Source organism: Sinohyriopsis cumingii, chromosome 8, assembly GCF_028554795.1.
Source record: "Sinohyriopsis cumingii isolate HCF-2022 chromosome 8, ASM2855479v2, whole genome shotgun sequence".
NCBI classification, from domain to species: Eukaryota; Metazoa; Mollusca; class Bivalvia; order Unionida; family Unionidae; genus Sinohyriopsis; species Sinohyriopsis cumingii.
The window spans coordinates 67,802,880-67,817,077 of NC_142968.1; the positions used below are offsets into that span (position 1 = coordinate 67,802,880).

General features: G+C 33.0%; 1 protein-coding gene across 2 annotated transcripts in view; it reads right to left on the bottom strand.

Moving 5' to 3' along the window:
• LOC149793752 (TBC1 domain family member 23-like) overlaps nucleotides 1-14,198 on the bottom strand; it is an 81,651-nt gene that overhangs the window by 12,498 nt on the left and 54,955 nt on the right. For both annotated transcript variants that reach the window (XM_089967729.1, XM_089967728.1), the window contains exons 13-15: nucleotides 10,880-11,016; nucleotides 4,878-5,073; nucleotides 659-797 (exon numbers count right to left, since the gene is read on the bottom strand). In XM_089967729.1, the coding sequence (XP_089823855.1) occupies nucleotides 659-797; nucleotides 4,878-5,073; nucleotides 10,880-11,016 (472 nt within the window). The remainder of the gene's footprint in view (nucleotides 1-658; nucleotides 798-4,877; nucleotides 5,074-10,879; nucleotides 11,017-14,198) is intronic.

Consider the following 14,198-nt stretch of genomic DNA (forward strand, 5'->3'; position numbering starts at 1 on the left):
GAATTGTTCCTGACCTAAAATTTCCTAAGAACTGAGATGTCATCTTTAACAGACAAGTTATCCAGAGAGATGATGGTAAAATACCCTGCAACTTCCCTTGGGGGGGATACAAATAAATCCAAATGGGACATGAAATTAAAATAAAGATTTAATTACTGTGATTTCTCTGTTATTTAAAGGGTACACAATTATCAAGACAGATTGAGCAAATTATGCATCTGTAAAGACATTCCCCAATCCATAACCATAAGTACCCCAAATATTTGTCCCTCAAAATCATTATAAAAAATATTAAACAAAATCTGATGTATTCACAGCATTTAGGATCAATTTCTAGTACCAAAATTGTATAAACTGTTACCTTCAAACACATATAGCTTCATAATTCAATAATTGTGCTCCCTGCATTTAATTTGGCATGGTTCCAAAGAATAGTATCTTTGTATGCTGGGTTTAGAACACCTGTTGCCAGAGTAAACTGTGATGATTTCAAATTTTTCTAAGCAAGAAATATTCATCTTACTTTCCGAAATTTTGAATAAAATATGAAGGACATTTTATATTTATGCAATTGCATTAAAAATTTCAATTCCATGCAATCATAACATTTTCTACATTTGTTCAGCCATTGTCTGGTGATAATAAGTATTGCCCTTACCTTGGAAACATGTAACGATTTTCAGCCACTTCCCTACAATGGCAAGAGTACACAACATCAGGTTTGTTAAGCCAGGTTTCTAGGCTCACCACCTCCCTTCTCTCATCATCTGAAGACTGCACAATGCTCTCATCATCAGCTGTAATTACATCATATCTATAGTTGTACTTTGTTATAACATGGCTCATGGGAGCCATGAGAATGGAGTGTTTTTGCAATCATATAATATTCTTAAACCAAATAGGTCATAATCACAAATAATAAAATGTATATACATTTTAATACAGGGACCCTGGGTGGCCATGTGATCTAAGGCATGTGCTTTTAAAGGTCACTCACACATCTCACCTGTCTCTGCATGAATTCAAGCTTCTGCTTGACCAATACAGGTACGTGAAAAAGCGTACCACTATCTTCCAATGGGTTGGTGTTTCTTCATCCACCCAATATACTGGCCACCATGCATAGCCTATCATAACCTGAAAAATGGCATTAAATGAATACAGCCATACTTTAAGTTTCCAATACTATAACTAGTAACCACAGTAAAAATTAAGCTTCTGGCAAAACAGATTCTTTTTTTTGCTGTTTTAACAAGTTTGCATATTGTAGTTCAATCAATATTAGAGACTAGTTTCATTTCCCAGCATACTATGCAAATTACTTTTAAAAATATTCCAAAGTTCATGACTCTACCATGAACTGGGGTGGACATATCAATGATTTTGGTTGTTTGTGTACCGAAAGCCAACCTGACTTCCTCACTAGAACTAACAAAGACTAGCTGTGTAGAAAAGATGCTTGCAACAAAATGTGTGTGTTACCACACTTACGATTCCCTTATAAGTCAAGTCAAACTCCAAAATAACCCAGGGCTGCAGTCACAAATGTGCCAGCAGATCTGGGTCTATGCAGCTTTCAGGAGTAATCAGTTGAACAAAACAACACAGATTCAGATCTGCTGGCACATTATACGTGAGTATGTATGTTACAACATTAGTTTCCGTTTTAAAATCCATGGTCGACATAATATAATTATTCCCATTTTCTCCACCACACCAGCCATCTTGACCCTGGATTGAATACTGCAGTCAAGGCTGTAATGTAATGGAGTATGTTATTTATATATTTTTTAAACACAGTACATGAAGAATCTAATTATATGAAACTGCTTTATCCTCTGATGTTATTAAAAGATGTAAACTGAAAGAATTTCAGTATCAATGACAGAACTAAATTTAGTCAATTTAGTGGGGTCCATTACCATACCACCATTATATATGAGGCCACAGTACACTCTGGGAAATAAAAATATGGAACAAGATTAATTTTTTTTTAAATAACAGAATACAATGAACATCTGTTAATCTAACTAAATCCATATTCCTTGTCAATTTGAATGACATGGATAGGCACACAAGTTTCCTGGGTTTCAGTGTATCTGCAAAATCAATCAGAAATAAAACTCAATGACCTTAACCTCTGGTTATGGAATGTGATCTTGAGCTAACCTTAATGTACAGAAACCAGATTTAAAACAACCATTACCTATTATCTTTAGATTCAAGAATACGGATGTTTCTTTATTATCCTAAGTGCAAGCCATCCACAAAGTATGGCCAAGAAAGAACTTATAATAAAACAAAGGTTTTTTCTGCAAAACCCAGTTTGATTTACTTCACAATGGCCTTGACCTTTGACTTCAAAATCAGTAGACCTTTTCCATACCTGATATGCAAGCCCTCTACAAACTCTGGTCAAGGTATGTGGTCTAGAACTAAAGAACTAGTTACAAAGCCAAAACTATTTCCCTCTCAAAGCACAGTGACCTTGACCCTTAGACTTGCAAATACATTGCAGAAAATGAATAAAGAATAAATGAAGATAACTCTAGAAGTACAAAGCTTCATAATGATTCATCCCAAGTGTGAACAAAATCCATCAAGAGGTTTATGATATATAAGCAAATTAAAAAACCGTAATGCAATATTTCTATGACTGAACCTTGGCCCTAAAGTCAGAGGGGCAAGCAGGTATGCTGCAGAGTGAGTCTTAGATTCACAACGATTCAATGAAACTGTGATGAGAATTAATCAAGAGGTTTAGGAAACACATGCAAATGCAAAACTTAAATCAAAATCATAATAAACTGTTGCTTACAGTCACCATCAGAAACATGAAAGCTATGTCTTGCTTTTCCACTAACATGGGCTAGGCAAAAATAGTGATAGTTCTTACATTGCTGATCAGACAATGCCCATTCCTTTGCAAACCACACAGTCTATTTCTCATACAACAACATACCATACAGCAGAATACCAAATTTCATGATGATACCTCTAACAGTTAATGAGATCTGTAAGCGTAAATACAATTTTCACACTTGGGGAGATAACTCTAAAAGTACTAGCCTGACAAAGCCAAAATCTTGTATTGGACACAAACTTGTCATAATTCAAATGAAAGCAAAGTTTCATAGAGATGCCTCAAATGATTCCAGAGATACTAACTGCAGAACAGTGTAATGGACAGATGGATGGACACAACTGGCAATAAAAATGGGGACTATGTTTTACAGGACACAAAAGCATAACAAGATTCATGAAGATATTTCAGAGAGCTCAGTAGAAAAGTGTGAAGGCAGATGTACCAATTGACCACAGTATGATTCGCAAACTATATTTGCAGAGGAGTATAATAAAAAGTGACCAGACTAACTTCAGGGATAAAAAGCAAGGTTTTCCTAACAAGCACATCTTTGCTAGCCATATGATAACCCTATCTACACCTTGGTGTATTGAGCACATATATCTGTGCTTTGGGTGTGTGAATTTCATTGGATGGGTAGACAAGCCACCATCTACAATCAAATTTAAGTTGCTCAAATTTGAACACTGTTACTATATGATCAAGACAAGGGGAGCACACAACTTGAATGGACTAATATATAAGCAATTTTCCACTGCCAGTCCATGTTGGTACAAATACATTTCACTCAAATACACCTATAATGGCTTCAGTTTGGTACTAAGTCATAATGTAAAACTTAAAAAGTATCCTTTTCATGTCACCTGCATCCACCATTTCCAGCTGATGTACAATGCACTGCTTTTACATGCTATTGGTTAGTTGGCATTACATATGAAGGGAGGAAACTCATGAAATCCAATAGATGTTGCTAGGACAAAGCACTAAAATATCTGTTCAATATGACAAAGTATTGATAGGTTTATCATATCGGAACGTTGGCTGGCGAAGATGCCTAACAATAGGTCTGTAGAATGCAGTATATTTCATGTGACTAAGCTACCATGTACCCCTACTGTTACTCGTTTTGCAAATAAGTCAAAACAATTTTAACATTGCTAATGCTTTCACCACAAAAAAATTTCATACCAATGTCTTACAACTGTACTTACAAGACAAAAACATGTTATGGATAATTACTGAGTGTTTATTGGTACAATTAACTGCTTACAAAGACAATGTAACCTGTATATCTGTATTATTATCAAGCATCTATTCAGTGGTCAATTTATTTTTGTCTGACTGGCCTGTAATGCCCTCCTCTAAGACCTGGAATATATATGTGCCTAAGAACAATTTCTATAACAATGAATAATTTATGTACCGTATATACTCACATATAAGCCAGTTTATATATATATATATGCTGACCCCTCAAACTGAATAGGTAAAACTTTAAAAGGTGCAAGACATATGCACTAGCTGACCCATTAGTCCAGCCATTTTGAAAATTTTTGTTATTAACAGGAAAAATTTACAAAAAGTTTTGAAAAGGTCTTAAATTTTCATTATTACAACTTCTTAGTCAGAAAGCCGTAATGTCACTGCTCTTCTGCATTTGGAAGAAGTTTTAATATAGAGATTTGGAGTTGTTTGGGAGTTACTGTTAAGTCTGGACATTTTTATTTTTTGGCACGGAAAAGGTCAAGAATCTTATTTTATATTTGTGGCATTAATCCTGAGTAATGGAGGTCCTCGAGCTTTAGGTTAGGCATGTGATCTCATCTCTGATAATCTGTATTAACAAATATGCCAGTAGTCAACAAGAAAACTTAAACATTTTCAAGTTTAGACCTCGTCCCACAGACAAGCCAACATCTCTTCTTACAGGCTTTTATTATTTTCTAATTTGGCTTATTTATGAGTCTATACAGTCAATGCAGGCCATTAAAATGAGCTTTATATGTTTTACCTTCTTCATCATCTCCTATGGTGAACACTGATGCCATATTGCGATATCTCTTGCCTACAGGATCAGTGTTGCTGACATGGCGTTCTACAGGTGTACTTTCATTTTTGATATAATTTGTTAACTTTTCTTTTACTTCTGCTGATTTACTCTTCATAACATTTGATAACTTCCCAAAGAGAGAATCTTTCTGCAGGTTCTGAAAAATGAAAAACAACCATGCTAGTAAATAATGTCTTATATTAAGACTTTAATTATTTCATTCTTTTATGTTTCTCCATGCTGATTTTTGAGACAATGTCTCGCAGTAACAATAACCAATAATGACAACTGTGTGATGCAACTGAGTGGCAGTTTTAATTCAGAAACAGGGGTCATAACTCTGTAAAGTTTTGTTGGAAAGTACCAAAATCTGGTTATGACTAAATTTTGACAGTTAGTGCAGTATTTGTGCATAATGATTAAACAAGAATTAAACATCAAATTGCACCACGAAATAAATATTTAGTCACTCCAGTTTACCTGTGTAGCAAACCGTCTATTAAACTCCAAATTACATGTATGAACAAACTATCATTGATTTTAAATATATAATAATTCATTATAATATTTCATGTTGTCTTATAGTTTACTAGCTCATTCATTTGTTTATCCATGTAACTTTCTATCCACTAATGCACTTCAATTTTATCTCAATGATGTATCTGCAAAGCTGAATGATTCATTTGTTGTAATGATTCAATCAAGTACGAATACATTAAGAGGTTTAGTAAACGTAGCAAAGTTTAACGCCAATTTTATGTGGCTGTGAACTTGACCCCCATGGTCAAAGAAACAAATGCGTGTGGCGCACAATAAACTGTCTTGCCAACATGCCAAGAATGATGAGAATCTATCAAGGAGTTGAGTAATATAGGCAAATGAAAACAGTATAATAAAAGAAAAAATTTCTGACAGACACCTGGACCCCATGGTAACTAGTGTGAACAAGCATGTTGCAGAATGAATTGTCTTAGCTTCATAATAATTCATGTCAAAATATAAATATCCATCAGTCAATCAACTTGTTTATGATATATATGCAATTAAAGACTGTAACAACACAAAATGTTGACATGATGATGTAAAATGTTGACAATGAAGATCACAGCAATTCAATCCACTGTCAGCTTGACAAAACATCACAAGTGTGTGTTCTCTCTTCAGTTTCTAATACTGCGGATTCTGGTTAATTGGGACACATCTGGATTCTATCACTTTGGCCCAATTAAGTGGCTGCCCCAATTATGTAGAGAAATTAAAAAGGTATACATGTATTTTGTCCTTTAAGATTTGTCCAAAAAAAATAGCTGCCCCAATTAAAAGATGGCCCAGTTAACCGGAATATACTGTATACTGAACAGATGCAAAAATATACAACTTCAAGCTACACATGGTAATTCAGCCCCATTTTAACAAGCCATGAATCCTGATGATTACTCTCAAACTCAATCAGTCTTACATTCTGATTGGACTGGCCTGATTATTAGCTAAATGGAATAATAATTTATAACAAGATATACTGATGCAAACAACAAGATACAAGAATGAACAGAAAATCATTGCTATGGTGAAGTATGAGAGAAGTATGTAAGGTTTATGGTTGTCAGAGTGTAAAATTTTATGTTCACTGCAGAACATGTTACCTCAATGATGATATAATTTATCCATTGAAAACTACCTGCATTTGTTAATTGTCATAGTCTTGGGATTATGTGTCATGATGATGTTATTATGACATTTTTCCAATAAAATAAATGAAGTTTTCAAATACAAAATACATACAAGTAATAACATAAAAAAACAAAGAAACAAGTAAGTTGAACAACTAAAAGTGTTTGAATATGAAGACACTTTACTACCTGTCCTATATCATCTCCATGGATTTTCTGTGGAAAATTGTTAAATGTATTCAACTACATATATATATATATATATATATATATATATATATATATATATATATATATATATATAGATTGCACGCTTTATCAATGATATACCATGAGATGTATAAATTTTTCATTAAAAGGAACTGAGGCTTTGCCATGCTTCCATTTAATGAAAAATATATACAGTTAGTGGTATATCATTGATACAGCAAATATATTATTCATATATTTTATTTATATCACATACAAATACACATATTTGCACTCTGAATGGAGTTACAATATGCTCTGGGTAAGTGTGTACTGATCAAGTGAATGAACTTCTCACATCCCTGTGAGTGTGTCCACTAGAACATGTAGTTCTATGATTTTTCTTGTTCACAATCACATTTGCAAATTGATAAGTTGATTGTTTTCTTTCTGAGTTTCTATTTTCATTCAGATTTATTAAATCAATATAAGATTTAAACATGAAATATGTCTTTTTTGAAGAAAGTAGTGCACTACAAACATGGTTAGCTTTTTGTACACTGAACCTGAACTGTCAGGCATTCACATACTGGCGTATGGAAATTAGCGTGGAATAGAAACTAAGTGAAATGATTAACCAACAAGAAGTAATTAAAATATTTTAATATACTGACAGTCATCTAAGTCATTATTCTGCTTTAACCAACATATCTAAAGATTATAAAATTCTCTCTCTGCCTCTCTCCTCCACCCCCCATTGGACAGTTTGACTAAACTTTACCATCATTCATAAGTCCAGAGACATCGTCATATGACACAAGAGAAAAACCCAACGCTCGTATTTTCATGAATTTTTGCACCTCTCTAGCTACAATAATCTGGGGGGGGGATGGGGCGACCATTTGGACATTTTTATATTTAATAATTAATAATTGAGTTTTAGAACATTATATTAGGTTAAAGAAACAAAGACAACAAAAGCATTAAATACGCTACAGTATGTATGCCTCGTAAGAGACAAATTTAACATACAGACCTAGTGTCAACTGGCAATTGCAACTATGTATTATTGATATTATGAACACTGTAGACAGATCCCAAGGAAAGCGTAAACATACCGTTACGACAAACCTGATTACTGTAGGTTACTTGGTACAAGTTCAGTTCTAATGTTTTTGTCCCGCACCATATGTTTTTGTCCCTTACACATGAGAGGTGAGAGAGGAATGGAAAAAAGAAAGGATTCTGATGAAATTGTATACCATTTTAATTTCATTTGGAAAACAGGCAATATTGAAACTTTTTTATCGTTATTTTCGTATGTCATTTATGATTAATGAATTAGTAGAAATTCGTCACTGATCTATAGGCCAGCAGTTGAAAGAATGTTTATATATTTGTATTATTGCGCCATAGACAGATCACAATTTGATATACCAATAGTATTGGTATATCAATTGCTTTATACAAACACTTTAAATGCCATGTTATTTTTAATTTTTAATATATATATATATATATATATATATATATATATATATATATATATATATATATATATATATATATATAAAAACCATTATAAACTTGATCTAGATTTAGATATATACGTGAGAAGTAGTTTTAGGTCATTAGCTGGTAGAGTACAATATCACATACACCTGTATGTCATGAACTTTAACATGAAAATTTATATATTTTACAATTCACAGCACCACAAAATGCATTGGAACTGTGTATCTCAAAATGCTTTTAGACTGTTTAACACTTTCCATTTCTCATTTTACAATATTCCGTTAAATCTTCCTCAAGATATAATGTCATATATAATTCTGCCGAATATAAAGTCATGCCTGTAATGCATACTATGATATACCACCAAAATATCTCTTACTTTCACCAAACTATTAACAGAAATTCTTAATGATGGCTACCATTAGAAAATTTAGACCCATTAACTAAATGCATGCTCATCAAAAAACTTTAGCCTAGCAAGACTGCTCAATATTGGACCCATAAAAGAAATGTCACAGTAAAACTTGCTAGCCCTTCTGTCAAAAAAAAGGTCTTGTAAGATAGTCATTTGAAATATGTCATTAGTGTGTGTGTGTGTGTGTGTGTGAGGAAAGAAAACAGTTATATGTTCACACATTCTGTGGTTTGACTATGGTACTTTTTCATTAAAAGATTGTTTGGAAAAAATGTACAGAGGTATAAAAAAGCAGGTTATTTGTTATGTCTCACCACTTTTGAGTTCCTTTCTCTTTGTTCCGTATGCCTTTATATTTTTTGTATGCATTTATGTTTTGTATTCACTTTATCTTTGTTTTGTATTTTTTATCTTTTTTTTGTATTTATAGGTTACTGCATTTGTATGGGAAAATATGAACGAGTTTTTCGGATGGGTATATTGCATGACCTTGGGAGTGAAGTATATCCATCCGACAATACAAGTTCACATTTTCCCATACAAATACAGTAACCTTGTTATTATATGCTCAATTTTTTATTCTACCTAAGGCTTAATTAAATAAACTTAATTACATAAACAAAAGTACACTACAAGAAACAAAGTAACTGAATTTATGCTGTATTCCAAACTAAATACAAAAGCAGATTCATCAGTACACAAAAACAACATTATTAATGCACACATAACTCCACCCAGATAAATTTGAAATTGCTCTCGTGCTAGACAGAACTTTCGAAAGATAATGGTCATTTGGTCTACTTAAAATTTAAATTTAGAGTCATATTGTGAATGAATGCGCACTGCAACAACTTTTCCATTTGGTCTGGAATGAACAGATGTTGGTATTTTTGTAAATTCTACTAAATTTCATGATTACAGACTGGATTTATCTGTGTCAATTCTACATGTAAGTACATCTGATTTCTGCAATGAGGAGCAGTGTGTTGCCATCCGCAAGTGTGTTTCTGTTCTGTCAATGAATGTTTGGAATCATAATGTAGGAAAAATATTAAGTCTTTCAGTTGTAATTATCAAAAAGACGCCATGGAATATAATATTCATTTCATTTTGAGTGCAGTAAGGATGTGTAATCAAGCTTTAGAACCCACGACATGGCTCATGTAATTCAGATTTGCAGAACTAAGAAAGTACATTTTGAGGGAATTCAGGATGTAAAACTAAGTATATTTTTTGCCATTCTTATTAGCAGCTAAAGAAGATATGTTTATGCCTTGTCACATGCACGTTATTTGTAGGGAGCCAACATTTTTATGACCTGTCTGGCAGCTATCGCTAGCCTAAATCCAAAACTTTGTATCAAAAAAGTTAATGCATTATAAAGCAGGTGGTATGTGGCAGTCCATGAAACATCTGCTTTTGTTCATTCAAAAACAAATTTAATCAACCAAACCATGCAGTATCCATCCCAAAAAGTCTCTATAAATTTTTTTTGTATTCACTTTGTCTTTTTTTGTGTGTTCCATTCTCTTTGTTTTGTATTCCTTTATCTTTGTTTTATATTTCTTTGTTTTGTATTCCATTATCTTTGTTTTGTATTCCATTATCTGTAATGTATTCCATTATATTTGTTTTGTATTCCATTATATGTTTTGTGTTTATCTTTGTTTTGTATTCCTTTATCTTTCTTTTGCATTCCATTATATTTGTTTTTTTATTGCTTAATCTTTGTTTTATGTTCATTTATCTTTGCATGCCTCTGTTGGTAGATTTTTGCCACATCTTTATTTTTTGTCTCCTGGTGCATATTTACTTTTGGACGGATTGGGTTTGTGTTCTTGAGGATTTTGGCAAGGATTATGCCTTGACCAATCTTGCTACTTAGTTTGCTTTGCGCTATATTGCCAGGATTGCCACTATAAATACATACACAAGTACGTACATACACATGTATGTACATCATACATACTACCTACATACATACCTTTTTCATCAAATATTTTTGCGAAAAATAGTTTACACAACATTAAGTCACTAAAATTATATCACTGAATTATAGTTGTGATGGTAGATCAATTTATCAAAATGTACAGATTTACATATCTTAAGTTATTAAAAATATACCAGTAATTTTCCAATTAAATTTTTTTTAAAACATCTATTAAAAGTCCTACCTGTGAATGTGGAGCAAAGTCCTCACCATGTTCAATGTCACTAGTATTGCCTGGTTCAGGACTGGACAGTATACACTCCCTCAGACCTTGTTCTAACAGAGCTTCATCCGGACTCTCTTGGAGGACCTGTTTCAATGCTGAAATACATTGAAATCAAAACTAAAGCTGAGAAATAATTTACATCTTACATTTTCACATAGATGCTGCAGAAGGGGCATCTGTAGTATAGTCCGATTTCACTAAAACTGACATATCAGAGAAATGTAACCCCAGAGAACGGAATCAAATACACTGACCCTCACTTGTACAATAATTCCAGGTCAGTATACTGCTGCCCCTTTTAAACTGTTGATATATGTCGAGAGCTAAACAGAACCAATCTATCTTGATACAGTATAAAATGTAAGTCACATTGTAAGTATGCAGTACCAAGGCCAGGAAAAAAACAGCTGTGTTCCCTGCTGGCAGTTCTTAGATTACATTATGGTAATTGCTAACAATTAAAAAATAATTAATAAACTGCCACTAAAGTAAAGTGTATTTTGTTAAAGGTTTCCAAACACAATCAAATACATGTCTGATCTAATCCTTTAAACAATAATTGTAAAGTTATGGTTAACCACCTATACAGAATACCACTGACCAATATGGTCCTAATCTGTGACCACTTAGGTGCAAGATGTCTGCTGTTTTTCTTGTTGTAGGGTATAATGCCATTTTTCAGCACAAGATAGGCTATACATGGCAGCCAGTATCAATGGCAGAAGAAGAACCTGGAAGAACCCCAGAAAGAACCACCGACCCACAAGAAGCAATTGGCATGCTTTCTCACATCACCATGGCAATGATCCATAACTGTGAGAGCTTTAGACCAGTGGGCCACTTGGGGCCCTGTGAAGACATCTGTGTGTGTACTCCTTGTACATTTACAGGTTTGTTTAAAAACAACTGAAATGTTTTGGACCTGGCATAACAAACGAATTATTATATTGAACCCATATGAAATTGAACTACAAGAATGGAATGATGGGAAGAGAGATCAGATTCAAGCTTAATTTTTCAGGATTGAAGTCATTCCTAGTCAATAAATGAATCATTAAAATTATTAACATTCCTGTTGCAAGATGTTTGGGTACTTCACTGAGGAGTTCCAGCTTAGTCCTTGAATCACAGCTGATACAAATCTTGTTTTAGAATTAAGCAGTTGTAATTTTTCCACAAATGTTTCAAAACTGATCTTACATTATGATACAAAATAAACAACAGGCAGAAAATTACACAAGTCCAAAACACTGTCTAAGCAAAAAAATCGGAACATAACATTAAGTATGTGATATTTCTTTGTAATAAATGAGTTATAATTTGTGTAAATAAATTACGCAGAATCAAAATGAAAGCCAACATGAGTTAATATTCTATTTTAACTGAGTGTAAAAAAAATTTTAAAAATATGCATTGAGACATCACTTAAAATTTTTATATGATTAATACCTGTGATAAGTAAAATAAATCATGAGGTTATGATAAATAAAAAGTTTATAGTTGGCATCAATTACCCTGAAATGCACCCATGATACTAAAACTCTGTTAACAACCCAATTATCTTTATTTTTTTAAATAGGAAATGCAAGTATTTTTTTCTTTCACATAGCAGAGATGCATCTAATTATCAAGTTGCATTACTTGACATAAGCAGCACCAAAATAAATGAAATTTAAGCACAAAATTTCAAAAATGATATTTAAGCATGAAATTTAAGTCACACTGTCCTCTTTTTGAAATAAGATGTAGTACTTATCAAGCTGCGTTCTCACATCAAAGTCCATAGTTCAGTGTAGAAAAGTATGCACACAACACTGTTTAAAGTTAACACAAAACACTGACAAAGATACCAACAACGATGCATACTATGATCAATTTCATGATGAAGGCTAAACAGTATCGGGAAAAACTATATAAAACACAAAATTTAACACAACTTGGTGAAGCACAAAATATAGTCATAATGACCTAACTCTGTAGTCAAGCTGCATCCACTCACCAAGCTTTGTGACTCTAGATAACACAGTACATACATAACATGCAATAAACCTAGTTAAAGATGCCATCATATAAGCTTCCTTATCAAGAATCCAAGCATCAATTTTGTGGATTATTAGTTGCCTATCCAGAACAAATAACACTTTCCTTAAATGTAACAAATTTTAGTTGCAATTATAAAAAGTACCAGTGTACCCCACTTAACGTTGGGTATGCATGAATCAAAAGTATGATAACAGCAAAATTGCATAGAGTGAAGCTATTATGCCCATAGTAATTAATGTATTAAAAGGGGGATGCATGCACATTGACACAAAAAAATCAACCAACAAGTTTTGAAAATATTTTAAAGACATTTTATAGACTAGGCACATACTTTACAATATGTAAAGCTCAATCATGGAGATGCGAAATGAATGCAGTGAGTGTAGAAAAATACTAGAGTGATGCCATTCTGCAGCAGCTAGCTGCATTGGATATGCTTGGTAAAGCCATGTGCAACTCTTGCAGTTGGCTGCACATGCACAGGAGCAATGAAGTAATATCAAATCATAGATTACTTTTAGCAACAAATGGTCTAAATTATCTTAAGACATAAAAATAAAATGCTGAGAGAACCGACGCATGAAAGTGTATACCTGTAGGGTAATTATTTATAAGGAATATAGTGAAGAAAAAATTTCTGACACATTCATAATGACCTTGAAATAACTCTTACATCTTACATCGCAATACAGCTAGCCATGTCTTAGCAATCACCTCTGAAAAGTGATCAAAGTGTCCCCTGAAGACAGGTGGTTACCTAATAAAGGTTTACTCTTCATTAACTTGATTAATGGAACTTCTAATGCTGGATGTTTAAAATGAGTGATTGCTTAGTACAAGTGTCTCTGAAATCCAGTATGTATACATTTGGATTACACGCAGAATAAAAAATCTGCAAGATACATATTTCTCAATAAAACACAAAAGATGGGGTCCAGAAGCAAGAGCACAGGTTAACAACATAAGACTCAAAATTATGGTTCAAAGTCAGGGGAGAATGAAGGTAGGGAGGAGAGACATTAGTAGTGCAGGATTTGCAGCTGCTATTATATAAGAATGTATTATAAGATTTATAACATATACATGTTTATATGAATATAATTCTAACATACTGTAATATTTAGTTATGTAAAATATAAAGATTAAATCAACTGAAATTAATTAAAAGTTTATGTTTTAATATAATTCAGGCATGTGCAAACTATGGCCCACAGGCCAGCTCCAGCCCACAAAC